The sequence below is a fragment of the Pocillopora damicornis genome, chromosome 6, assembly GCF_964200805.1.
Source record: "Pocillopora damicornis chromosome 6, jaPocDami1.2, whole genome shotgun sequence".
Lineage (NCBI taxonomy): Eukaryota > Metazoa > Cnidaria > Anthozoa > Scleractinia > Pocilloporidae > Pocillopora > Pocillopora damicornis.
In genome coordinates, this window is record NC_142675.1 from 14,261,186 (window position 1) to 14,288,595 (window position 27,410).

Here is a 27,410-nt window from a genome sequence, read left to right on the forward strand (position 1 = left end):
TGGCCATCCAAATCTTTGAAAGGCTTTAAACTACGACTTACATCAAATTTGACCTTCTCGTTTGTCGTTGAGAACCATAGAATACAGGACAAATAAGTACAAAAAATACTTTTACATATTCAGAATAAATCAAATTACATTTAACTATGGTGAAAGGAAAAAGGAACAGCCTATTTTTTACGGAATATCCAGTCAAAATCTGTTGATTTCTGCCGCTTTCAGCGCCATATTCAAAATGAAGCTACCACAATGCAATGCAATCGGAGTGCGCACACCGCCTGGATCGTGGGTATCCAAGCTTCGGGAATTTCGATTCCACTATCCCTATTGATGTTGCAGGGATGAAATCTTATATGGATAGCCTCTTTGACCCTACGTGTGTACCAGTGAGGGTCACGATCAATAAAGTTAACCTTGCTCCAAATAGGAATATGCCCCGTTTCATTAGCGTGCTCCGAAACCGCAGAGGTCTGAGTACGAGCAAACTGTGTCAGTCATGTTCTTTTATCCTTTCTCGCATTGATCTCCCTGTTTCACTGATATACACTTTGCTGCATTCACACGGGATCTTGCAAACGAAACCGTTTTGTTTTGTTAGTTCTAAGGCGTCTTTAGGTCGCACTAAGTGAGACCTAAGCGTTGTTTCAAACTCGAAAACGGTATGCCTTGATGTTGTAGGCAGAGGTGAAGAGCCTCTGATACACCCTTTTATGTAAAGGAGAACGGCAGTAGATTTAAATTCCTGCACGGTTTCTTTGTTGGCTGTTACTCTCGTTTTCTTTTCCTCAGAGATAACTGATGGTTTCGTTGTGAGGTGTTTGGTTCGTTCGTATAGACACTTAACAATACCACGCTTCACTGACTGAGGATGGCGTGAATCATAGGCTAGGTACTGGCAGGAGCCCTTAAGTTATGTGCTCCTGGTATTAGTTAGTGTGAGTGGGCTTTCTGTAGACAGTGCTAGTGAGAAGACCGTCTGAGTCCCTTGTAACTGATTTGTCAAGAAAAGGAATGGTGTTATAGACATTGTAAAAAGCCGTTTACATGGTCTCGGTCTAACACCATCTACATATCGCTTACAGATCTTAAGTTTGTAAGTCGCTCTTGCTGTCGCCTTTTCAGTCCCCAAATTCTTCCATGTGGATGTTAGTTATGACAGCGGAAACAGGGCTTCCCATAGCTGCTCCGTCTTGTTGTTCATAAATCTACCCGCTGTATTGGAAATATGTTTTGATCGAAATTTGAAAAATTTGACGAAATTCAAGAGGTCTGCAATTTTTGTAGGTGTTAAGTTTGTGTGGTTAGCAAGATCGTTGTCAAAGCTGCAAAGACTAAGGTAATGCTGGCAACCGTTAAATGGCTTGAAAAAAGACTGACACATATTCAGTCAAATTAAATGCCACCGAAATTGAGGAAGGAAAGATTCACAAAAACTGTTATGAGCCAAAATAGATCACAAGTTGTCCTTCGTTGACCATATCGATGAACTCTGCAGGAAACTCTCACAGCGAATTACTGTGGTAAGGAGAATTAATAGATTGCTCCCCCTTGAATAGCGGATAACATATTAGATTATCAAGCAAGTAATGCTCTATGCCTCCTCAGTGTGGTCGTCGTGTTCTGTTGGGAATTTGCAAAGAGTATCTCGCCTTTAAAATCGAGCAGCGCGAAACATCTTTGACGCTAACACGCAAGCGAACAGTACTGAATTTTTCAAAAGTATAAACTGGCTTCCATTTCACCACGACGTGACCCAGTGATATGATAAATAATTTATCTCGTTTTCGCGGTAATTACGGAACCTCGTTTTCTCATCGGGACCTATGGCCCGCGCACTTTGCGCTTGGGTCGTAAATTCGAACTGAAACCTCGGTCCGTAACTCACTGTACGGACCTCGAACTCGAAGGGAAAGTACTTAATTTTTTTATTAATACTTTTATATGGACATTTTATATATCTTATCGTCAGTCTAAACGTAATTCAGCCCGTTTTAGAATTTAAGATCTTTTTTTTTTAATTTTTATGAGGGTCCTCCTGAAAACCACCTTCGGGCGATTGGAGGCCTCATTTTAAAATATTATTAATTATTTATCATTTTACTATGTTTATTGTTACTGTAATAATTCAGTCGATAAAGTACTTTCAACTCGATGACACTTACAACGAGCTTATTCGAAAACAGAAAGTCAAAGAGTTGCAGATTGAAACTTCAAAAATTTCGTTTTAATTCTGGTTAAATATCGATTCTATTTTCGGCAGGGCTTTCCCACTTGTTTAAAGTGTGAAACAATTTTGCTTTAACGGAAAGTAAATGCGCTTTTAAGGAAAGTAAGGCATGCTCGAGTTTGGATTCTAGTTTGGGTTCCTGTTGGATTCCAGTTTGGGTTCCTTGGTGTTCCCAAGCTATAAAGGTAAATTCTGAAAACGCAATAAGAAGGCACTTTTATTCCAAAGCCAGAACGAATGGTCTCTGGAAAAGCAGCTGTATCAGCATGGTGCAAACTTATCAAAGACGCGTTGAGTGAAAGTTTCCATGGAGGATAAAAGTTTCGAGCATTGGCCCTTCGCCATTCACTCTGATGAAGGGCTAACGCTCGAAACGTCAGCTTTGAAACCCTTTTTTGCCAACTTAGATTATTAACTGAGTAAATAATACCAAATTACGTTCTTATACTCTCCCACCGACGCAGCACCGCAGTTTCTGTAGAAACTTATCCCCTTTAATCATTGTATTATATGCTCACATTAACAAACAGTAAGGCGAGATGAAATTCAGACCAGCTCTACAATAAGAAATGTTAGATGTACTGATAAAATTCAATGCTTTAATTCTTAGAGAAATGTGAATTTGTTACTCTTTTTCACACGTAAATAGGGGAATAGATACGGGCACAACTCAGTTCTGATTAGTGAAGATAAATGCGGTTTTCAGGTAATTTTAATGCAGAAGAGGGTTAATTCAGTGCAAAGAAGTAACAAACCAGACTGAACAATTTCTTGAACTGTTTAGCCAGACTTATCATTGTATATTATTGTTTTGATTATACGCGGTTGTTTTCACCGAACGCACGATTTGAATAAATTATTTTTGCACTTGATGCGCGCTTTACTTCTGCACAATTATGATATCTCGTATTTTTTCATATATATTATTAATACGTAATCACACGATTTTTCTCGTGCAATTAGGAATAAATGAGCATGAGCAAAATTTTTCCAAAGACCACAAATTGCAGTCACCTTACGGGCGGGTAGAGAAATTTAATTACATGGTATCTGCCACCCATTTTAAATGTATTCCTTCTGCGTTTTTAGTAGAATCCTTTTTCTCTTCGTTTCAAGATTGCGAATGTTGAATAAAGCACATTAAGATAAAGATCACGCACTTTTTCCTCGTTTCGATGCAACCTTAATGTCTCAGCTGTAACTTACGTCCTAAACACTTTTTTCTTCTTCATAAGTCCTACTGTAAAGAAAAATAAAATCATAATAATAATTAACATTAATACTAATACTAATAATAGTGAATAAAGAACTTACATTGCGCACGTATAAGTATGTTCATATGCACATGACAAATAATGAAGCTAAGTTAAGGATAACTGGCATTGATGTGAATTTAAAAAATAAAAACTAGGAGAAAAAAATCACTGATAACTAATTAACTTAGTCATAAGCTCGCTAGAAAAGTAGGTTTTTAGAAGAATAAATGAATTAATATGCTTCGACGAAACATTTGGAGTTAAATCTAAGACTTCGGCGTATATAAGCAATCGAAAGGTCAGGATTTCGCCCAAAATCATGGTAAACAGTATTATTATATGGCACGGTAGAATTTAGGTATATCCGAGCATCCTTGAATAAATGGTCGGGTAATGAAAGACTATTTAAAAAAAAGAACGAAGTAAAAAGTTCTCAAGAGCTCAAAGTTCACGGCAGCCGTTTTGGCGCTAACATACAAATATTTAGGAAATGAATTTCGTCAGTTTGTTTCATTATATTTTAGGATGAAATCATATCTGAAGAATAATCTCAAACCATTCCACGTGAGAGCAAATTCTTACCTTTGTTTCTCTTCAGCGCCTAAGGAGGAAGAAAAAGGTAAAAAAAATTGGAATTCTTTGGTTTGAGGTAAAAAAAGTTTGTCTTGCTTCACGACGGATCCTGCCCCACCACTCTAACGTCGGTAATGAAATTGCTACTCACCTCTCCCGTGTAGCCAGATTATGTAAATTATTAAAGGAAAGATTATGAAGGCAGGAATCCCAATAAACGCTCTTAGTTTGACGTCGTTACTTGATCACTTGCCTTCTTCAGGACCTAAATTGATTGGTTTCATAAGGCTTAATGAAGCAACAATAGAGCAAGGTTTTACTATGATCCTGGCCAAAATACTGATCTAATGACATGATTTAGGCCCGTGAACGATTCAAAAAGTAGCTTAGATTTATCAGAATAAGTCAAATGAACGTCCTTGAACAACTCATATATATTAATTGATCTGATTTCGAACAATTTTAGTTGTATCTTAATTAATTTAGTGTTTACATAATGATAAGCTTTATTATTGTTAAATTCTTATGAATTGACTTTCTTAATTTATCGTTATATAATTTATAGTTATAATTAATTTACGTTTTAAATTTGTAAAAATTATCGTAATTCAGCCCTCGGGCTGCAAGGGTAATTTTAATAAAACTATCTATCTAACTATCTATCAAAAGGAAAATTAAGTCGACTCGTTTTCAAGAAAACGAAAACGGACTGTTTAATTACAAGTTTGAAACAATGTCACATGAGCTTCCAGTTGGCTTGTTAGCTCAGTTTGTAGAGCACTGCACCCGTATGGCAGTGGTCATGGGTTCAAATCCTGATTTTTTTTTCCAGGCCTTATTTTCAGTACTGCTCAAGTAGTGCACATCACTGCGAGGATCACTTTCCTTCACGTCTTTATCCGCAGTTCAAATATATTACTTTCATTTATTCTTAGCCGTTTATTCATCACTTCACGGGTTTATTTGGAACTAACATAATGACCAGCTCTCAGTTGGGTTGTTAGCTCAGTCGGTAGAGCGCTGCACCGGTATCGCAGAGGTTCATGGGTTCAAATCTCAGGCCTTATTTTCAGTACTGCTCGAGTAATGCACATTACTGCGAGGATCCCTTTCATTCACGTCTTTATCCTCAGTTCAAATATATGACTTTCATATATTCTTAGCCGTTTTTATACATGTATGTTAATCATCTTCCCTCAGAATAATAAGCGTTATAGCATTTTAGCTTTTACGAAACTTCTTCAGATTAATACACATGAGTCCCTCTTACAGGGTTAAAAGATTCCTTCGTTCTCTTTCCTTCCGCTGTCCCCTTTGTTTGTTCAGCCTACGGTAGCTCACTACTATTCAACAACTCAGAAGGCTCAATCTAATAAGCAAAGGTGTTTTAATATATCATATGATAATCAGCGGTAGATGTTTCCAGCATAGAGGCATTCCAGCACTTACAGCTTTTTCAGAAATTATCTTGGGCGACCGATCATCTGACAAAATAGACATTTCATGGGTTTGAAGAAGGCCTACAATGCTCATCCTGGCGGCATATTTTGATGAATTTATAAGCAAATCCATCTTTTGTATGCCACTGATAATTTCGTGCTTGGTTGCGATTAACGCTGTAAGAGTCATATGTTTCAGACACAGAGAACACCTCTTTTGTCTTCTCCTAACTAAATGATGTTTGGAGGAGGATTTCCATTGATATTTCAATTACCACCCAAAACAAGTGAGCTTAGATGCTGCCTGTATTGAATATAGCGTTCGACCGGTCGATTAATCAAAAGAACTGGCCTCCTAATAGTTTGTGCTCCACTTAAATTTTCCATATGAATAATGATGAGTTATAAGACATTATGTCGAAAAATAAAAAATGGAAGTTGCTTCTCTAAGGTGAGCTCTATTCATGTTCTTTAGATTATTCAAAAGACATATTCTGGCTCTCGAGGTGATGCATTTGAAGCCTCTCAATATCTATTGTAAGAAGAACTTAGGAAATAAACGAATTACTCGTCCACGTTACCCTGTTAAGCAGACCTCCACCTAAGGTCCAGCCTAACTGGAACCAATTCAGTAAATTACCTTTAATCGACCGAGTCCAAACCTTTCAGTCAACAGCGCGTTTATATAATTTCCCCCAAAGCAGTTATTTTTGGCATAAGGGTTTTTATCAATCTCACTGTAGTCTTTCTTACAGAATGAATTCGAGGACAGCCTTATTTTACCAGAATTGACTGTGTTTTTGACGTAGTCAGAACAAACAGCGCCTATATCTGTTAAACACGATAAAAAGCCAAAACCCCTTATTTTTTCTTAGCCACGTCAAAAACAACAACAACAGGACTACTTTGTCAGTTTCCCGAGAATTTTGGTGGGATGCTCCTTCCATTTCTAAACTACCATACGATGATTCTAGCATTATAATCGTTCTTAAATAGAAAAGGACATTTGAAATTGTCATTACACAGTTTCCTAAGCTCATCTAAAATAGCGTTTGACTGCTGTTGCTAACAAATATATCGCAGTGGATACTTGTTTGTCGTCTGGGATGGTTTGCTAAGCAGATTCAAGTAGAGGATTCATGAAAGACTCAACTAGAGTCGGGTCATCAGAAAGGCTAGAAATTCCAGGCTTTACTTTGTGTGGTGAGGCATCAATCTGGATAACTTCAGAACGTTGGAGGGAAGGACCGCTGCCAAAGAACGTAGATTTCCATACGAGTGCCTGGATTCTGCGTCAAACAAGATGGCGAAGCTATTGTGACCAGTGGATAGTCTGAGAGACGACCAGAAAATAGAGGAAGCTCATTAACACATCCTCCGAAAATTTCTTCATTCTTTAATACCTTTCGAGAAATTAAATTTTATCTTATATAAGATGTTTCGGTTCGTATCCTTGACACTTGCATGGAATGTTTTAATTTTTCAAAGGTAATGAAACTAAAACAGGAATTTCCAGCTTTCAGTCCGACATCAAAACTGCAAAAAGTGAGTTTGCATTATTATACGTAATAAAACTGGTTTAGAAAGAAAGGCGAGAAAGAAAAAACCCACAATCAAGTCCGTTTTTCAAAGATAGATTGACAGTCTTCATAATACAGTTTTATTCGGATGGTTTCAAAGAACATCAGCCAGTCTCTGTAAACTTGTTCTGTGAAATTGACATGAACTTTTTTTGCATCGTGATTAGCATATTACTCTGAAAATTTTCTGTAGGAATTTTCATCATGTTTTTTTTCACCTTCGGTCAAAAAGATAAAAAAGTATACAACTTTTAGCTTTGGCTTGATCATGTTAGGAATAGGAGCTGTATTCGAAAAGGAAAACGAGGACAGTAATCAACCTAATTCCTCTCTATTCGTATAGGTAATCACATGATTTCGAGTGCAATTTGGAATAAATAAGCACGGGTAAATTTTTTCAAAGACTAACAAAATTGTGGTCTTTGAAAAAATTAACAAGTCCTTGTTTATTCCAAATTGCACGAGAAAAATCATGTGATTACGTGTTAATTATATACATGGAAACATTCGAGACGGCTTATCAAAATTAAGCATAAGCAAAGGGCGCGCATCAAGTGCAAAAATAATTTATTCAAACCGTACGTTCGGGCAAAACAACAACGTACGATCAAAACAATAATATGCAATGATATCTTCACATCTTTAAGGCGCAAAAGAGTTCAAAGTCCGGCTAAACAGTTCAAGGAATTGTTCATTTTGTGTCCGAATCACTTTCGATGAAATGGAATCGTTTCCGAGGTTTAACCATGTTTGTTTCTAATTTCGGCGTTGGATCGCTCGAGCAAAATGTTAAGCTAGGTCGGCTCGTAATTCTCGATTTCCTTGGTAATTCCCTTCTTTAAACACCACTTTTCCCAAACCGACAACCAAAAAGCAGTGTTTTTTACAGTATTTTCGTTGTTTGAGCTGTTTTTCAGCTGCGGTGGCGAAAGAAAACCTACTTAAAACGCCGGCCATTGTTTCGCTCGCAAATTTTCAAATGTTCAAATTTTCAAATTTTGTTGCGACATCCAAGGCTCGCATTTGATTGGCTTATCTGTGAGTTTCTTTGATTATTGACCAATCAGAATGTCTAATTTGTTACTTTCTTTGCACTGAATTAACCCTCTTCTGCACTGAATTACCTGAAAACTGCATTTATCTTAACCAATCAGAACTGGGAAATTTTTCCATGTATATTATTAATCTGAAAATCACCGCTGGTGAAGGAAGAAATTTATGCTTTCTGGAGCATATTTTGAAATGTTTAAAAAATTATGAACATCTGATAGTAAAGTATTGCTATTGTTATGATTATGGCTAAACAACTATAGCCTACTATACCTACCGTTGGTAGACATTTCAAGGCCTCAAGTGCTTTAAGACCGTAAACCGGTGCAAACGTGAGAGGCATCTGCTGCAACATCAGTTAAGCCAGTACTGAAAAAAAAAGAGTAAACCTGAAAGAGAAAACTACACACCCGTCTATAGCAATGAACGGTTTCCCTATTTTCGACAGTTAAGCGCGCCCCAGGGAAAAATTGTTATGAAGCAGGTTGAACCATGACCAGCACTTGCTATTTTAAGTGCCAGTCAGGGTAAAATAAGTGATGTCTAGATAAGGTAAAACTAACACCTTAAATAAACAAGGTAACTAGAGTCGTAATATATCTTTGTTGTGTTACTGTTGCCATGCGCAGTAAAGATATACAACATATTTTGAGTGACAGATGATAAAGAAAAACCACTTCTTGGGTTTCTTTATACAGTATATTTTACACTTGTACAGTTGTCAGGCCTCGCTAGCATTGCTATTTGACTATTGATTTGATTAGCAAATACCAATGCAAATTGCAAGTTTATGGAAATACAAATTAAAAAACAAAACATTCAATATCTGAATGCTTCGTTTCAATAATACTTATAATCAATTAAATATCTCTGAATACATTACATGAAGGAAAAACTTCCATTACATGGCAACAACTCATAAAATCACATAATTCAACATCACCTGCTGTTCTGAAGGCTCCTGACGGTAAACTGGCGTCACTTCTGACTCCTCTGTAGTTAGCATAAACTCTAAAATGATACGCAGAGTCCTCTTCGAGACCAAAAACCTCCGCAACTGTGCCTGTCACCGTGCATTTATTATTCCAAATAGTCTGTTTACACGTTGCGTTCATCCACGTTGTTTCTTCCCCAGGTCTTATATTTACGGTATATGTAGCAGATTGAAGATAAATTGGTGACCACCTGATAGTGATTGTATCAACGGTGTTGTTTACAAATACCGGAAAACCAGGGGCATCTTCAAAAACATATAAACGGAATTGAGAAAAAAAAAGCAAACAAAAACAAGATATAATCAACGAACGTATTGAGAAAATAATGATTCTGGTACCAAAATCCTCTGAACCTGTACATAAATTATTAACAGATCAAAATAACCGAGGGACCGCGGTAGCACTCCTTCCGCATATTACTTAATCATTCATCAAACACAGGACAACAAACTGTCGTTGTCAATTCATCACACCTAATTTCATCACCTATCCTCAAAAGGACCGTGGAAAGGCAGGGACAGTCATTTCTTCACACTTCATTTCATTCATTCCCAGCGACAGGGCTGCGGGTCTTCAGGAGCAATCGTTCAGTAAAATGCAATACCAATTTAGTTAAAAAAAAAGAATTTTCAAGCTGGGGCTGCAGAACTGCACAAATCTACGGATCATTCAATTTTCACACTCACTGCTAAAGCGCAGTGAGCACCAAGATTAGTACTCCGGAAACTTGCCGATTATTCCGAAAATCAAAAGCTCTCAATAGTTGATTTACATATCCTTGGTTTCTTTAGAAGATGTATTTTTTTATCAACCTTGTCTAAGAAGTAACTTTTTAGATTTTCCAACAAACGGAAGCACATGCTTGCCAATTTTTTTTAAATAGACTTTTGATCCTATGAAAGGACATTTACTGAAAGATTTGCATGATTTTCATCAAAATAACTCAGTAGCAATCTAGACGTGATTTTTATGCTGACTCAAATTCATCCATTCTATTCTGATTAATTTCACGGCCGACAGTATCATTTACAGATGTAGCACCTGCCAGATAAGTGTTATGCTACTACTTAATTCAAATTAAAATGGCAATTTCAGGCCGGAGCATTGAGTAATAAAAGGGAGTTTAGACGTTATCTACTTACCGAGGACAGTGACTCTGACTGTAGCACTGTCTCCTGGGCCGACTTCATTAACAGGGATACAGGTGTACATTCCAGCTTTCTTCACAGTAACGCTAAACATCCCAGAGCTGCTGCTGGCGATTAAGGCACTATCGAATACCAACTGAAACACACTAACTGTAGGGTTTGCATCTGAGGTGCAGTTTAGGAACAAACTGCCTCCAGCTAACACGACAGTATCCTTTAGGTCAAGTGTCATTCTTGTCCCAGATGGCAAGTCTGCAACACAAACAAAGTTCGTTGTTCTCGCGGTCGCGCATCAGGGCCTGATTGGGGAACGACTGTATCAAAAATTCCATTCGTATGTCATGCCACTCCCACGAAAGAAACAATTTCTTACATTAGAGTTTTAAACTCTATAGTCATCACCACATTTACTCTTGGCATGCGCCTCAGCTGATACGTGCACTAAAAACATTACAGTTAATTGACTCACAAAACACATCCAGTTGACATGTACTGATCGAACTATTGCTAATTCCAGTCCATGCAGAGCACTGATATGTCCCCGCTTGGCTGCGATGAACATCCAACAGAGTAAGCTGTTGTTCATTGGTGCCAAGAACATCTCCTGTGTCTTTCCGTATCCAGTTAATATTTGGGGGAGGATTTCCAGTTGCATTGCAGTGAAGAGTCGCGTTATGTCCCTCAATGATTGATGCTGGACACTCTAAGTTTAGAACCAGAGGTTCGTCTAAACGAAAAAAAGGAAAATTAAGTGTTATAATACTTGATATTGATGAATTGCTCGGCGAATCGATCACTCTACTGTCAAGGTCAGCCCCTATCGGTAGAAATTGCTTCAGTGGAAATATCCCACGCGCTATGGCATTTGAGAATCTAAAGGTCTTAAAAGGTGTACTTCAACGGCTGATCCAGAGGGATGTCTGGGAGGTGCGGAGACCCCTTCCCCTTATCAGACTAGTGAGTTTTCCCACCAAAGTTTTGCATTGAAGGGATGAAATATTACTCCTCGTCTGGTATAATTTCTTTTAATGGTCTACAGTTTCCTCCTCTTATGAGTACAATTCATGGACACGGTAAGGTATTAACTTGATAATGGGGTGTGCTGTGTGACCGTGGGGTGGAGGAGGGTTCGGCGAACCTGGGTCGGTTGAAAAGTTGTTTGCCACGAAAAAAATTTCTTTGAACCCTCCTTTTCAGTAATTCCTGGATTCACGCTTTGTACAGTTGATTCTGATTTTGAAATAAGTTATTGATTTGACAATAATTTGTATGAATTAGAAAGACATCATTTGTGTAGTGAAACAGTAAAGGCCGGTTATTGAAACGAGATCCAACCCAAATTGCGGTTTTACGCAAGCAGTGAACTTCGGTGATTCTGCAGAGGGGGGTTGATTTCAGAGAAATAAATGTCCTTCCACTACAAAGTCTCGGCCTCTTGACACTGTTCACAAACAATTGATCCTTAGATAAAAGGTTGGGCTAAATTGAAGATAGCCTTGAACGTGGTTTTGTTAAACAAAGGCTAAAATTTGTTTAAATAACCGGCCCTAAGGGTTTGGTTGACACGATTTCAACTTACCAGGTACGTCTAGGCGACATGTTCTGGTGGAACTTTTACCAATTCCATTCCACGCCAGGCATTTATAATTGCCTGTTTGGCTACGGTTAAAAGCTGAAAAAGTGAGCTCCTCACTGCTACTAAGAACTTCTCCTGTTTCTTCCCATATCCAAGTAATATTCGGAGAAGGATTACCAGTAGCATTACAATAAAGAGTCAAGTTACTTCCCTGAACTAGAGAGCTTGGACATTGTATGTTTAAAATCTGGGGTCCCGCTAAAGAGAAAAGAAAAAGATCAGTTAAAAAATTAATTTAAAATAATTTCCGTATTATATTAAGACTTATCGACTTGCGAAAAGAAAGATGTCAGTATGTCGAGTGAAATTGCGCGAGAAAAATACTGTGGTATAGAATAGTTTCCCTTCTTATCTAAAATAGTAATGCAAGTAACTGTCGTTGTTCAAAAGGGATCTTATGCCCGGTAAGTGTGCTCATTATTGAACGAGTGAGGACACGTGGTAAAATAAGGGGAATTCAGACTTAAAAATAATATTCGTGATCCGAGTGGTATGGCCAATTTAGCTGGCAGGATTTCTTGGACAGTGGAAATACGACTCGCTGTTTTTTCCAAGAGGGCTCGATAACTAATCAATGCTTGAGGGCGTAATGCATCTCCTTTCGGCAATTCTTGTACCTGTTAACAAATTGTATCAGTTACGAAATTAAGAGATCCTCGTAGCTAAGAACACTACTGAACTAGTAGTTGAAAATAGGACCTGAAAAAAATTCAGGCCCGTACGGGATTTGAACCCATGACCTCTGCGATACAGGTGCAGCGCTCTACCAACTGAGTTAACAAGCCAACTGGGAGCTGATCAATGTGTTGGGTCCAAATAAACCATCCAAGTGATGAATGATGATTTTAGATATATGAAATTCATATGTTTGCACTGCGGTTAAGAAACGAAATTAAGAGATCCTTGCAGGCAGTCTCCAGGCTCCCCTTCATTGAAGGAATGTACCTTCTTGGTAACGTCAACGTTAAATTGGGAGCCGACAGCGAAGCTTGGAAGATATGGTAAGATAAAGTAAGCCGCAGTAAAAAGGAACGCCATAAGGATGTACGAAGACATCAAAACTGCGACTGACCCCTAGGCCACCGAGATCGCCCTATCACCGATCAAGTCATGAGAGTAACTAAGAGCACCGCCTGTAAGCCGTATGCAACTCAAAACGTAGTTACTGATGCTGCCCAGTCTAGTGGAAACTAAATAACCTGCCTCCAATGGAAGAGCTCGCTAACGCCACACAACGAGGTGGATTACACCAGCTTGTCAGTGTGAGGACGGTAAAATCATGCCCTAAGGTGTTGAGTCACCACTTGTGTCTGGAACTTAGTCCAGACGGCTAATATACAGGATATTTTTCCAGCGTTCTACATGAAAATGATTCACGGTTCTGGCTCGTCGCCCGTATACTTTTTAGGACTCAAGGGCATACACGAAGTTTTTGCAGAACTATTGCCCTGTATATACCTTTGGGCCGGTTTGTGGTGAGCTTGAAGCCTTTCCTATCCCCTACTAATTCTTGTCATCGCCCAGATAGGGAGTGGGCCTTGACAATGTTCCTATATCTCTTGAACTGGGTTTCACTCTTCTCGCGTCTTTATTTCGTAAGCTAAATGACGTAGCAGGTAACAGTGACTGTTGCAGCTGGACTTCGCGCTCCCCAGCTGGGTTCCCATACTGGATATTCAGGTTTCAGAAGTGCACAGAGGCGGTCTTTTCAAAATTAACCACGAGGCCACCGAGTTGCAACTTCCAAGATTGTCGGTTGTTACTCAGGGTTTTGGATTACCATTGCGTTTTACCAGTTTTGATTCAGAAAATGCTGAGACGTTTCATATAGAGTTTTTTTTTAACGTCATCTTAAAGGGATGGCTGATTAAAGATTTGCTTTTATAAAATCTTTGGATGGTTTATACAAAAAACATAAAATACAATACAAGAAGATCACGATAATCTATTTAAATGAGAGACGCTGGAAACCGAGTTATTTCAGATCGTTTGCTCTAATTCGCCACTCACTCTTACATTAAATCTAAGCTCACAAAACACTTTTTGTGATAATCCGGACCCAAACTCGAACCATAGAATCAGAGACTTGGAAATCTTAAAAAAGAAGTATAACTGATGCCCGAAATATTCAAACAAAATTATGTACTTACGGGGAACAAAAATCGGGAGCAACAAAGCTGTAACGTCACCGTAAACTTTAAACAACGTACTGATGTAAGGGTGGCAAGAAATCACTTCGATTTTGTATTTCAGCTTTGTCAGAGAACGCCTGAGTATGTGAGAGTTTGGCCACCGCCTTATTTTTTATCGCCGTACATTCTTCGTGTTACTCCTACTTTGTCCCATGAAAATAATGGTAGCCATTTGAGGCTCAAATTTTGGAATCTGGGTACCTTCCAGTGGACGGTCATAATATATGCGCGAGCTGCGAACCTGACTGTTTACGGGCATTCACTTAGCCATTCACTTTGTAACTTACTCCACTACCTACCTACCAAACCACTGACCCAAGACGCAACTTTCAAAATTGTGAAAAATATGCGACTTGTACTAGCCTGAAGCGAGATAAATCTATTGCATAGAAAAGGCAAAGCAGAAGACACTTCTTACAAGTTAATTTGCAGATTTGAAATGAAGCTCTTCAGCTGATTAAAATTGTGTAGTGTCCTTAAGCGTATTTTCTTTTAATTTTAAATGTTCATGGGTTTTGTACCATGGCTTAGCTATCTTCAAAAGAACAACGAAAAGTTCATAACGTGGATATTTTTTTAACAGTCACCCATTCAAGTACGGGGTTGCGATTGGCTTCATAGATTGGCTTTTGGCCAAACTTCATAACCTTTCAAGGAAATGATCAAATGATTTGTTTTGGACTCTTCCCGTAAGTCCAAGCGTAAGTCTCTGACAAGGAGAAGAAAGAGTTAAAGATATAAGGTGTGTATCATTGACCTATCTTTCTCATTGTATTTTTCGAAACAGACAATGGTAGGGAACATTTACGGAACGTGTAAAAAAAAAAATTATGCGATAACTTTTTTTTTCTAAGGAGTCGCCTTAGGCAGACAATATATGGATACGGTAAACTCGACAGATCATACTATGACAGTTAACTCGACGAGTACAATGTCAATTCAAATGAGGAGGAACTCCCTCTTTGGTGCTTTTCTACGAGTAATTAACTGATCAGATTATTATGATGGTATGCAAACGAAAGAAAAACTGGACAGTAAAAAGGGCCGTTACTTAAGACTTCTTTTAACGGATCTTACACCCCATTCACACAAAAGCTTAAACATGTTTTAAATCTGTTTCGTTAGAAACGGTTTAAATTTGTTTTCTACAAAGAAACTGCGAAACCGATGTTTGACGACTTCAGATTTAGCACATTTAATGAACAAATCAGTGACTACTTGGATCTGATTTTCATTCAGTTAATCCTGAAAGTTTAGCTAAATGTGTTTTGTTGGTGTGAATGGGTTAGCGTCGATTAGCAAATCGGAAACAGTAGATAGAATCACTTTAAACAATACACTTTGAATGTGTTTCACCGCCTTACCTGAGAGTCGGCACACAACGCCAGCGTCATTATAATACCAACGGTAGTGGACTCCCCATCCGCTGTGATAACAGTCCAAGATCGAAATTTCATCTCCTTCACAGTACACAAAGTCAAGCCATACCTGGCCAGTTCTTTTTCCAAATGCTGCATAGCTAGGCGCTGATAAAGCTCCATCGTATCCAAGCTGACGACAAACTACATCAGCCTCCCGTAGGTCCCATGAATTATCATAAATGGTTCCCCAGGTACCCATGTGCAACACTTCAACACGACCAGAGGACGGTGAATTGTCGGGACTCACCAAACGAATATCTGAAATCGTAAATGTAGACGTTAACTAGACATCGTGGAAATGGTAAACTCGGATTTTTTAATTTGTATATAAAATTGGAATTGTCTCACGAATCATATTGAAGAAATGTAAAATGGTTTCCGTGTTCACATAGCCTGATGTAAACACGCGGGAGGTTGGGATAACACGCGATAAACTTAGGAAACCACGACGCGAAGCGGAGTGGTTTCCAGCTTATCGAGTGTATCTGTTTTTTGCCTTTTCTTTGCCTGAGATTTATAGGCCAAGGCATCTTAGGGCTCAATAGGTAAAGCTTAGTCTGCGCGTTTTTTTGCAGTTGATTGTTGTTTTATGCCAATTTCTTTTTATTACACAGCTCTCTTGATGGAATTTTAAATTTCTCCTACTCTCTGTATATAATCTTGCGGTTTTTTTCTGCTGACATCAGGAACATAGCGCAAAGCACTGAAATAGCTTCCTACAAGGACAAGGTGATTATAATGTCCACTACATTCTACAATAAATGCATAAGTGTTAGGTGACGATTCTAACGGCTTGTATCGACAGACAGAAAAACGACTGCTAGAACCATGTCAGCGATTTCAGCCGGAGAGTCTCCTCTTATTCCTTGGCTCATCAATACTAGAAAATTGGAGAATCTGTACCTCGAAACCTTTAACTGAGGGTCCAAAAAAAACTTTTCCAATCCAGCAACCCGCCGCTATTTTTCATCCCATTCCGTCATCCCGCTGCAATGAACATTTCCATCCCGATCCCGCCTTGTTAAACCCAAGTTGCTCAAGTTCACCGCCTTATTTAAACTGATGGACAAATTACAGCTTTGCAATATTGGTAATGTACTCTTCCTATCATGGAAAAAGTCAAAGACATGCTTAAGCGTAGTTAGCCGGCTTAAAAGAACTTCACCTACAGGAGGACCAACAGAAAAGCTATCAAATTATTTAGCCTATCGCACAACAATAAAGATCATATCTCCGTTACAACAAACGTCGCGAACTTCAGAGGGAAAAGAGCTTCCGAAAGAAGTGATATTCGTTTCAATGCATATTACGAGCTTATACTTAAACATACCGCAAGTTGAGGGCATAAACAAAGTATGCACCGCGCACGAGAATTTTTAGAGAGATGCCTCCCTCATTCCAAAGACCTTGCTAGAGAAAGCACTTGGACGAAACTCGTTCAAATTCACGAACAAAAGTACTTGCAAACGAACAGAATCGCCATGGTCGCCAAAAAGGGAGCAGCTTATTCAAACACCTTCATGTCTAAAATTGAAAATCAAATCTTCGATAAAAGTGCTAACAAACCGCTCGTTTATTAAGAAAGTAAATACTTTCTCATTTCTCTGAGGTCGGGTGAGGCGTAACTTGAGCTAAATTATGGTCCCGCCTATACTCCTCCTGTCCCCTTTCCCGTCTTCGAAACGGAGCATATCCAGGTCTCGCCTTCCTATTTTTATCACGTCTCGATTTTAAGCCTCATCCCGCATCCTACTAAACCTATGTTGCACCCTCTTAATTGTTAACATAAGTCGTAATATGCATTATATAAGTCTTCCACAGCAGCCTCTTGTGAGAAATTCGTTGACGGTGGAAGAAAGCAATTTTGTATCGGTGTAACATGTTAGGGGTCATGCAGGCCAGTGATGCTTGCTGTGATTTTTTCCCTTCTAAAAATGTCTTGAACGTTTCCACAGTCATGGATATTGGTGCTTTGTGAATAAAAGTTGGCAATGAAGTTGATTCCCCCCTGGCCATGAAGGAATTTCATGTTGAGAACAGGAAACAGTGACCTATTTCTGTTCAGCGAAGGCAGAATTTGAATGTACCGTTCACAAACGATTAGCTCAGCAGAAGGAGAAGCTGAACTGAAGACGGTTAAAACGTGCAACATTACTACAAAAGCCATGTGGCTCTCTGAATAAGACAGCACAGATTTCCATTGTTTATTGTTAGGTTCTTTCGTTATTTAGTAGTAAAACCAGGAGATAGGACTTTGAAAGGAGTAAAAACCAGTGACTCACTTAAGTGAGAGCACCGAGGAGCCATAGAAAATTGCCAGATTTTTTTTAAGGCATTCACTATTCTTGTCATATTTTCTTTGTTTGACTGTCATAGAAAAATTCTTGTGATCCTGTAATGCAACAACGCTGGAAACCCATTTTATAAGGTAAAATGTTTTATCAAGGTCACGGGGCATATGAACTGGAAACAATCACTTGTTTCTTGTAGCATACTCATAAAACCTCCATTAAGCCCCCATGGTAGCAAATGAGAGCGCGCGTGATTCGCCTCATCTATCCTGCACATGTGATCAACCACTTAGTGAAAAGGGCCAATTCGTATGTCAAGACCGATACTGAAAAAAACCTGTATCAGCAATATCCTCAGTGAATAGATAAATATTGATATATTGAACGCAAGATGTGGCATTACCTGCAGGTCGGCACACTACACCAGCGTCTTTGCCATGCCCGCAGTTGTGGACACCCCATCCTCCATGACTGCACTGCGCTATCAAGGTCTCATTTCTTATACAATTAACGGCATCCAGCCATATCTGACCAATACCTTGTCGAAAAGCTGCATCACCTGGTGCTGATAGAGCTCCATCGTATCCAAGCTGGCGACAGACTGTGTTAGCATCTTGTATGTCCCATGAATTGTCGCAAATGGTTCCCCACGTACCATTGTAAAACACTTCAACACGACCAGAAGACGGTGAATTGCTGGGACTCACCAAACGAACTATGATAAGAGCGAAAAACAATGTGGCTCACTTCACGTGCTGCATTTTATTTCAATGCTTTGATTGTTCACCATTAATGTTTGTCATAATTTATAGTTATATACATGTTTCTATCTTTTTAAACGTAGTTTTAAAATATGGAGCTGGCAAAGTCGAGAAGATACATAAATCAAATGAAAGAGACCCTCTAAAACTGCCTTTTCTAAAATTTGATCAAAAAAAGGGAACGGATCCTTGACAATAACCGCTACGCATCGATTGAAAGGAGCATTGGAAAAAAAAAAGGAAAAAAAATTTTTGATTTTTTACTCAGGTGTTTCATCGCCTTACTTGTGGGTCGGCACACTACGCCTGCGTTAAAATAATACCGACAGCCATGAGCTCCCCATCCAAGGTGCTTGCAATCTGATATCGATGTCTCATTTCCTTCGCAATTTACTTCATCTAACCATATCTGACCAGTGTTTTGTCCAGGTGTTGGGTAACGAAATGTTGTATCTCTTGGTGCAGATAAAGCTCTCTCGTATCCAAGCTGGCGACAAACTACGTCAGCGTCCCGCAAGTCCCAAGAGTTGCCACAAATGGTTCCCCACACACCTTTGTACTGCACTTCAACACGACCATAACGTGACGAATTTAAGGAATTCACAATACGGACAGCTGTTATTACAGAAAGATGAGTTAATTGGTTACCGAAGAACAAAAAATCTTGATAATTGTTTTGATTATACGGTTTGAATCGATTCTCACAGTGAAACGTTTAAAAAAAATAAAGCTTTGATTCTTTTTGGGGACTCTTTGTCCTACGCTTTTGTCAAGACAAAAACCATCTTTCGCTTGAAATAAAGTTATTGAAACCCATTAAACAAGTGCCATCCCTCGAAACGATAGGAAAAGCTTCCAGATTGACTGAATAGAATCAAAATTTTCATTCATTTTGAATGGAAAATATAGTAGGTTTTATGTAAAGTTTAACTACTTTTTAACCTCAATTTGAGATTTACTTGTCTATCATAGGATATTAAAGCTTTTGCATAAAAGAGACATCCTTTTTTTTTTACTCTGGCATTAATTACATTAATGCCAACTTCCTTAACCTCAATGATCATCACGAAGAAGTTAGAGTAAGACTAAGACTAAGACTAAGTTGTAACTGCGAATTTTGAAGAGATGGTGTCTCCAGTGCTAACTCTTTAGTCACCCAAAGGGTACAGTTATTGATATGATAATACTATGTACACTGGTTTTCACCATACCTGCCGGTCGACACACCACACCAACGTCTTTATGATGCCCGCAGCTGTGAACTCCCCATCCTCTATGACTGCACCGAGTTATCATTGTCTCATTTCCTACACATTTAACATCATCCAGCCATATCTGACCAGTTCCTTGTCCAAATGGTGCATCACCAGGTGCTGATAAAGCTCCATCGTATCCAAGCTCATTACAAACAATATTAGCGCCCTGTAAGTCCCACGAATTGTCGCAAATGGTTCCCCATGTACCATTGTACAGCACCTCAACCCGACCAGAAGACGGTGAATTGCTGGGACTCACCAAACGAACTATGATTAGATCGAAAAACAATGTAGCTCCCTTTACATGCTGCATTATATTTCAATGCTTTGATGGTTCACCATTAATGTTTGTTACAGATTATAGTTGTTTATATTTTTATTTTTTTGTTAGAAAATTTTAAAACATGGAGCCGTTAAACTTAAAAAGACAATTAAATCAAATAAAAGAGAACCTCTTAAAATGCCTTTTCTAAAATTTGATTTGGAAATTAGTAACCGGATCCTTCATAGTACCCGTTACGCAGGTTAGCCTTGGTTGACTACAATGTAATTCGTTTAAAAACCGTCGATTCGAAGGAAGATGCGAAAAAGGAAAGGAAGAAAAATTTTTAAAATTATACATAGCTGTTTCATCGCCTTACTTGTGGGTCGGCACACTACGCCTGCGTTGAAATAATACCGACAGTCATGAACTGCAAATCCTAGGTGCTTGCAATCTGATATTGATGTCTCATTTCCCTCGCAATTTACTTCATCTAACCATATCTGACCAGTGTTTTGTCCAGGTGTTGGGTAACGAAATGTTGTATCTCTTGGTGCTGATAAAGCTCTCTCGTATCCAAGCTGGCGACAAACTACATCAGCGTCCCGCAAGTCCCAAGAGTCGCCACAAATGGTTCCCCACACACCTTTGTACTGCACTTCAACACGACCAAAACGAGACCAATTTAAGGAATTCACAATACGGACAGCTGTTATACGGAAATATGAGATAATCGATTACCGAAGAACAAACTTGATAATTGTTATGATTTTACGGGTTGAATCGATTCTCACAGTGAAACGTTTAAAAAAAAATAAAGCTTTGATTCTTTTTGGGGACTCTTTGTCCTACGCTTTTGAAAAGACAAAAACCATATTTCGCTTGAAACAAAGTTATTGAAACCCATTAAACAAATGCCATCTCTCGAAACAATAGGAAAAGCTTCCTGATTGACTGAATAGAATCAAAATTTTCATTCATTTTGAAAGGAAAATCTAGTAGGTTTTATGTAAAGTTTAACTACTTTTTAACCTCAATTTGAGATTTACTTGTCTATCATAGGATATTAATGCTTTTGTATAATAGAGACACACTTTTATTCTCACTCTGACATTATCATTTACGTTAATACCAACTTCCTTAACCTCAATGGTTATCACGAAAAAGTTAGAGTAAGACTAAGACTAAGTTGTAACCGCGAATTTTAAAGAGCTGGTGTCTCCAGTCTTGACCCTTTAGCACTCAAAGGGTACAGTTATCGATATGGTAATAGTATGTGCACTTGATTACACTATACCTGCCGGTCGACACTCTACACCAGCGTCTTCATGATGCCCACAGCTGTGAACTCCCCATCCTCTGTGACTGCACTGAGCTATCATTGTCTCATTTCCTACACATTTAACGTCATCCAGCCATATCTGACCAGTTCCTTGTCCAAATGGTGCATCACCAGGTGCTGATAAAGCTCCATCGTATCCAAGCTCATTACAAACAATATTAGCGTCCTGTAAGTCCCACGAATTGTCACAAATGGTTCCCCATGTACCATTGTACAGCACCTCAACACGACCAGAAGACGGTGAATTGCTGGGACTTACCAAACGAACTATGATTAAAGCGAAAAAACAATGTAGCTCACTTCACGTGCTGCATTTTATTTCAACGCTTTGATGGTTCACCATTAATGTCTTTTATAGTTTATAATTATATATTTCAATTTTTTTATAAGTAGTTTTAAAATATGGAGCTGGTTAATTCGAAAATACAAATTAATCAAATGAAAGAGAACTTCTAAAAAAGTCCCTTCTAAAATTTGATTAGAAAATAGTAACCGGATCTTTCATAGTACCCGTTACGCAGGTTAGCCTTGGTTGACCACAATGTAATTCGTTTAAAAACTATCGATTCGAAGAAGCATGTGAAAAAAGAAAGGAAGAAGAATTTTAAAATTATTTTTATCAGGTGTTTCATCGCCTTACTTGTGGGTCGGCACACTACGCCTGCGTTAAAATAATACCGACAGTCATGAGCTCCCCATCCAAGGTGCCTGCATTCTGATAATGATGTCTCATTTCCCTCGCAATTTACTTCATCTAACCATATCTGACCAGTGTTTTGTCCAGGTGTTGGGTAACGAAATGTTGTATCTCTTGGTGCTGATAAAGCTCTCTCGTATCCAAGCTGGCGACAAACTACATCAGCGTCCCGCAAGTCCCAAGAGTCGCCACAAATGGTTCCCCACACACCTTTGTACTGCACTTCAACACGACCATAACGTGACGAATTTAAGGAATTCACAATACGGACAGCTGTTATTGCAGAAGTATGAGTTAATTGGTTACCGAGGAGCAAATAATGTTTATAACTGTTATGATTATACAAGTTGAATCGATTCTCATAGCGAATCGTTTAAAAAAAATAAAGCTTTGATTCTTTTTGGGGACTTTTTGTCCTACGCTTTTGACAAGACAAAAACCATCTTTCGCCTGAAATAAAGTTATTGAAACCCATTAAACAAGTGCCCTCTTTCGAAACGATAGGAAAAGTCTTCTGATTGACTGAACAGAATCAAATCTTTATTCATTTTGAACGGAAAATCGAATAGGTTTTATACAAAGTTTAACTACTTTTTAACCTCAATTTGTGATTTACTTGTCTATCATAGGATATTAAAGCTTTTGCATAATAGAGACACAATTTTTGTCCTACTCTGTTATTATCATTTACATAAATGCCAACTTCTTTAATCTCAGTGATTATCACGAAGAAGTTAGAGTAAGACTAAGACTAAAGTTGTAACCGCGAATTTTGAAGAGCTGGTGTCTCCAGTGTTGACCCTTTAGCACCCAAAGGGTACAATTATTGATATGGTAATAGTATTTACACTGGTTTTCACCATACCTGCGGGTCGACACACCACACCAGCATTTTCATGATGCCCACAGCTGTGAACTCCCCATCCTCTGTGACTGCACTGAGCTATCATTGTCTCATTTCCTACACATTTAACGTCATCTAGCCATATCTGACCAGTTCCTTGTCCAAATGCTGCATCACCAGGTGCTGATAAAGCTCCATCGTATTCAAGCTCATTACAAATAATATTAGCGTCCTGTAAGTCCCACGAATTGTCACAAATGGTTCCCCATGTACCATTGTAAAACACTTCAACACGACCAGAAGACGGTGAATTGATGGAACTCACCAAACGAACTATGATTAAAGCGAAAACAATGTAGCTCACTTTACATGCTGCATTTTATGTCAATGCTTTAATGGTTCACCAGTAATGTCGTTTATAGCGTATAATTATAAATTTCTATTTTTTTCATAAGTAGTTTTAAAATATGGAGCTGTTTAACTTGAAAATACAAATCAATCAAATGAAAGGGAACTTCTAAAAATGCCTTTTCTAAAATTTTATTTGGAAATTAGTAACCGGATCTTTCATAGTACCCGTGACGCAGGTTAGCCTTGGTTGACTACAATGTAATTCGTTTAATAACCGTCGATTCGAAGGAGCATGCGAAAAAAAAAAGGAAGAACAATTTTTAAAATTATTTTTATCAGGTGTTTCATCGCCTTACTTGTGGGTCGGCACACTACGCCTGCGTTAAAATGATACCGACAGTCATGAGCTCCCCATCCAAGGTGCTTGCAATCTGATAATGATGTTTCATTTCCCTCGCAATTTACTTCATCTAACCATATCTGACCAGTGTTTTGTCCAGGTGTTGGGTAACGAAATGTTGTATCTCTTGGTGCTGATAAAGCTCTCTCGTATCCAAGCTGGCGACAAACTACATCAGCGTCCCGCAAGTCCCAAGAGTCGCCACAAATGGTTCCCCACACACCTTTGTACTGCACTTCAACACGACCATGACGTGACGAATTTAAGGAATTCACAATACGGACAGCTGTTATTGCAGAAGTATGAGTTAATTGGTTACCGAGGAGCAAATAATGTTTATAACTGTTATGATTATACAAGTTGAACCGATTCTCACAACGAAACTTTTAAAAAAATAAAGCTTTGATTCTTTTTGGGGACTCTTTGTCCTACGCTATTGACAAGACAAAGACCATCTTTCGCTTGAAATAAAGTTATTGAAACCCATTAAACAAGTGCCCTCTTTCGAAGCGATAGGAAAAGCTTTATGATTGATTGAACAGAATCACAACTTTTATTCATTTTGAAAGGAACATCGAATAGGTTTAACTAATTTTTTAACCTCAATCTGCGATTTACTTGTCTATCATAGGATATTAAAGCTTTTGCATAATAGAGACACAATTTTTGTCCTACTCTGTTATTATCATTTTCATAAATGCCAACTTCCTTAACCTTAATGATCATCACGAAGAAGTTAGAGTAAGACTAAGACTAAAGTTGTAACCGCGAATTTTGAAGAGCTGGTGTCTCCAGTGTTGACCCTTTAGCACCCAAAGGGTACAGTTATTGATTGGTACTATTGGTAATAGTATGTACACTGGTTTTCACCATACCTGCCGGTCGACACACCACACCAACGTCTTCATGATGCCCGCAGCTGTGAACTCCCCATCCTCCGTGACTGCACTGAGCTATCATTGTCTCATTTCCTACACATTTAACGTCATCTAGCCATATCTGACCAGTTCCTTGTCCAAATGCTGCATCACCAGAGGCTGATAAAGCTCCACCGTATCCAAGATCACGACAAACAATATTAGCGTCCTGTAAGTCCCACGAATTGTCACAAATGGTTCCCCATGTACCATTGTAAAACACTTCAACACGACCAGAAGACGGTAAATTGCTGGGGCTCACCAAGCGAACTGTTGTCGATATGAGAATATAACTGTTCGTTAGCAAGTTTTACATGAGAAAGGTTGGTCTGATTAAATGTCTTTATGGCTAAAAAAAAAGAAAAAAAAGATCACAGTAAAACTCATAACTGTAATTGCATTCGATTAGTATTCGTATTTGTGGTTACCGTTACACGTTACCTAACTGAAATAATCCTACTACTTACTTACTCACCAGATCAATCGATAATAACAACAATAATAATAATAACAACCTATAAACTTACAATAAAGTTCGGATATAACGCGCGCTGTCATTGGTTGAAAGAGCGTGCTCTATGAGAGTATAGAGCATAGAACTGAGCTAAAGCTGTCACGCCATCTGCCAAATTGTACTATGTTCGACCTTTTCCGGGACTTCTTTTTATTTCGGAACAAGCGAGCCGGCAAGTAGTAACAGAAGAACCAAAGAAAGGTTTGTAAACATACCAGGCGCTGTTATTTACATTATTAAAATGTGGGCAGATACAAAAATCCTCAAAGGAAAAAACAAAATAGACATTCCGAGTTTTAAAGATTTTCACGCTCAGTTAGATTGCAAGCTTACGTACGGTAATGAAAATCAAACACAGCCAACACTCGTATAGTATATAAAGTTCAGAGTTAAAAAACAAAACAGAACAAAACAGAAATGATGAAAAATATAACCAAACTTGCATAATTGTTAAAATTCATACTAATCATGACGGTGTCTGAGCAAATATGATCATGCTAAAGTCCGTCGCGGCTCACTTATCATGGCGATCTCCGGTCATCACAGTAAAGTAAGCCTCACAAACTACATCAGCTGCCCTTCGAGTGAAAAAGTAAGAGCTCGCTCTGATATCCTTTTCAATGTGTTGAGTGGAAAGTCACTTCAGTCACTGCAGCCGAGTTTTGCGGCACTGTCATCCTGAGCGATCTTCATGTTCCGGTGAATTCGGCTGTCGTTCATTTAAAAAACACTCGCCTTGAACAGTTTGTTTTCTACCTTGTCATGTGAAAAAACCCGCGTGTTTTTATGAGCCATAATTCGGCTGAAGTTCACTGAACATTTCACTTCAAGATTCTGAACTAAAAACTTCAGGCAAAAGCGTTAGATTCGACCTGCCGAATTATTTTAGTTTGTAAACTATCGCAGAGTGTGAACTTTGATGGTTTTTGAACTTTGATGGTTTGACACTTTTGACAGCTTTTGTCTTGTACAGCCAATCAGATTATTTGAACCATTCTAACAGGGATTCTGATTGGCTTATTGTAGCGTGCTCTATGAGAGTATAAAGCATGCTGACGACACTGTTGTTCGCTTTGGAAATAAAGTTTGTTTTGAAAATTGAAAGTAATACGTCCTAATACTACGTCTCGTGTTTCTCCCAACACTTCTTTCGTGCTCTAGCCGCTTCCTGCGTGCTTTATAACAGAACAGAGCACAGTCAAGGCTTCTCTATTTGTTAAATAGCGCATGCTACATGACGTAATAATCGCAAGCGCTGGCTCGATGGAACAAATATAAAAATAGGTACTGAACATATGCCCAATTAGAAAGATTGCAGAAGGTCTTTAGTTATATAACTATAATTCAAGCTCCTAGGAGAAAACGCAAAACTGGTGGGGCTCACCTAACAAGAAGCTGTTAATGTGGGATGCTGGTATTGTAGGGGTTTTGTCCGTAAGCTTAGCGTAGCAGTTGTAGTTAACCAGTTAATATACCGGTAGAGCCCGTAAATTTAACAGATAATATATTAAAATTAGAAAATTGCACTTTGTCAGGGTTTTTGAAAAAGATCTATGATATTGCGATGAATCACGGTATTTAACAAAATAGAAGGAACTCCCATTTAACACTTTTCAAGTATAAGCATCAATAAGCATCACTGTACTTAACCAGATTGTTCAATTGGAGTATAAATAAAATATGAACTTCCGTTAGCGTTGCCGCAAATAGTGTTACCAACATCACGAAGAAGGAACAAAAAGTCAAAACGTGAACAAGAAAAGATGTCTTCAATTTGTGAAGTTAAGTGTGCATGCTCAAGCGGATATGTAATGTTCTGTTTATTTATACAAACTAATTACCTATTTGGATCAAAGACAATTTTACAACACATTTCAAGAGCATTGAATGGAACGATCTCCCTCTCGTGAACTCAGTTCGTAGAAAATTGACTTCCACTTCCGACAAAAAGATAGTCAGAGAAGTTTTTATAAGAAAAAATGGTTTTCTCTCAAAAACAAAAGTTGAATCATTTAACGTGAGAAATGTTCCTAAAAAAGTGGGTATCCTATAGCTGTATCTGTGGGATACTACAATAATAAGCGCATTAAGTAAAAATTGGACGAGTACACTTCCTTGGGTATTAATGAACACGACCAAAAAGTCAATCTGTACTATTTAATAGCTCCACATGTTTGCTGAATGGAATTTGTAGCAACATTCAACTTAGCTCACTTAATCAATCCTGTTGCGGTCATTAATTGAGCCAATAATGCGTG

General features: G+C 38.4%; 1 protein-coding gene, 1 non-coding gene and 1 pseudogene across 4 annotated transcripts; all 3 read right to left on the reverse strand.

The window, feature by feature from the left end:
- Positions 1-5,426: 5,426 nt before the first annotated feature.
- On the reverse strand, positions 5,427-24,987 carry LOC113678441 (scavenger receptor cysteine-rich domain-containing protein DMBT1). 3 transcript variants are annotated; one of them, XM_089208665.1, is made up of 15 exons: positions 24,597-24,987; positions 23,678-24,007; positions 22,992-23,303; positions 22,070-22,399; positions 21,385-21,696; positions 20,467-20,796; positions 19,781-20,092; positions 18,855-19,184; positions 18,212-18,523; positions 15,461-15,775; positions 11,848-12,102; positions 10,738-10,995; positions 10,263-10,520; positions 8,403-9,365; positions 5,427-6,828 (listed from the first exon to the last, which is right to left on the reverse strand). In XM_089208665.1, the coding sequence occupies exons 1-14, from the start codon at positions 24,679-24,681 to the stop codon at positions 8,986-8,988; spliced, it is 4,119 nt and encodes a 1,372-aa protein (XP_089064791.1). In that variant the 5' UTR covers positions 24,682-24,987; the 3' UTR covers positions 5,427-6,828; positions 8,403-8,985. The 3 variants fall into 3 exon arrangements, with proteins under 3 accessions (XP_089064791.1, XP_089064792.1, XP_089064793.1); XM_089208666.1 differs by having other exon boundaries at positions 5,427-6,898; XM_089208667.1 differs by lacking the exon at positions 5,427-6,828 and having other exon boundaries at positions 9,123-9,310.
- Positions 6,159-6,888, reverse strand: LOC113678440 (nucleoside-diphosphatase mig-23-like; annotated as a pseudogene).
- Trnat-ugu (transfer RNA threonine (anticodon UGU)) lies at positions 12,617-12,689 on the reverse strand. The gene has a single exon. It is a non-coding gene; the product is annotated as a tRNA-Thr (tRNA).
- Positions 24,988-27,410: the final 2,423 nt, after the last annotated feature.

Bases quoted from the DNA above. Each gene is read 5' to 3' on its own strand.
- LOC113678441 (XM_089208665.1), bottom strand. From the start codon at position 24,681: ATGATAGCTCAGTGCAGTCACGGAGGATGGGGAGTTCACAGCTGCGGG. The intron at 22,400-22,991 runs GTATGGTGAAAA...CTGCAATAACAG, and splicing joins TGTGGTGTGTCGACCCGCAG to CTGTCCGTATTGTGAATTCC. The intron at 18,524-18,854 runs GTAAGGCGATGA...CTCTTATCATAG, and splicing joins CGTAGTGTGCCGACCCACAA to TTCGTTTGGTGAGTCCCAGC.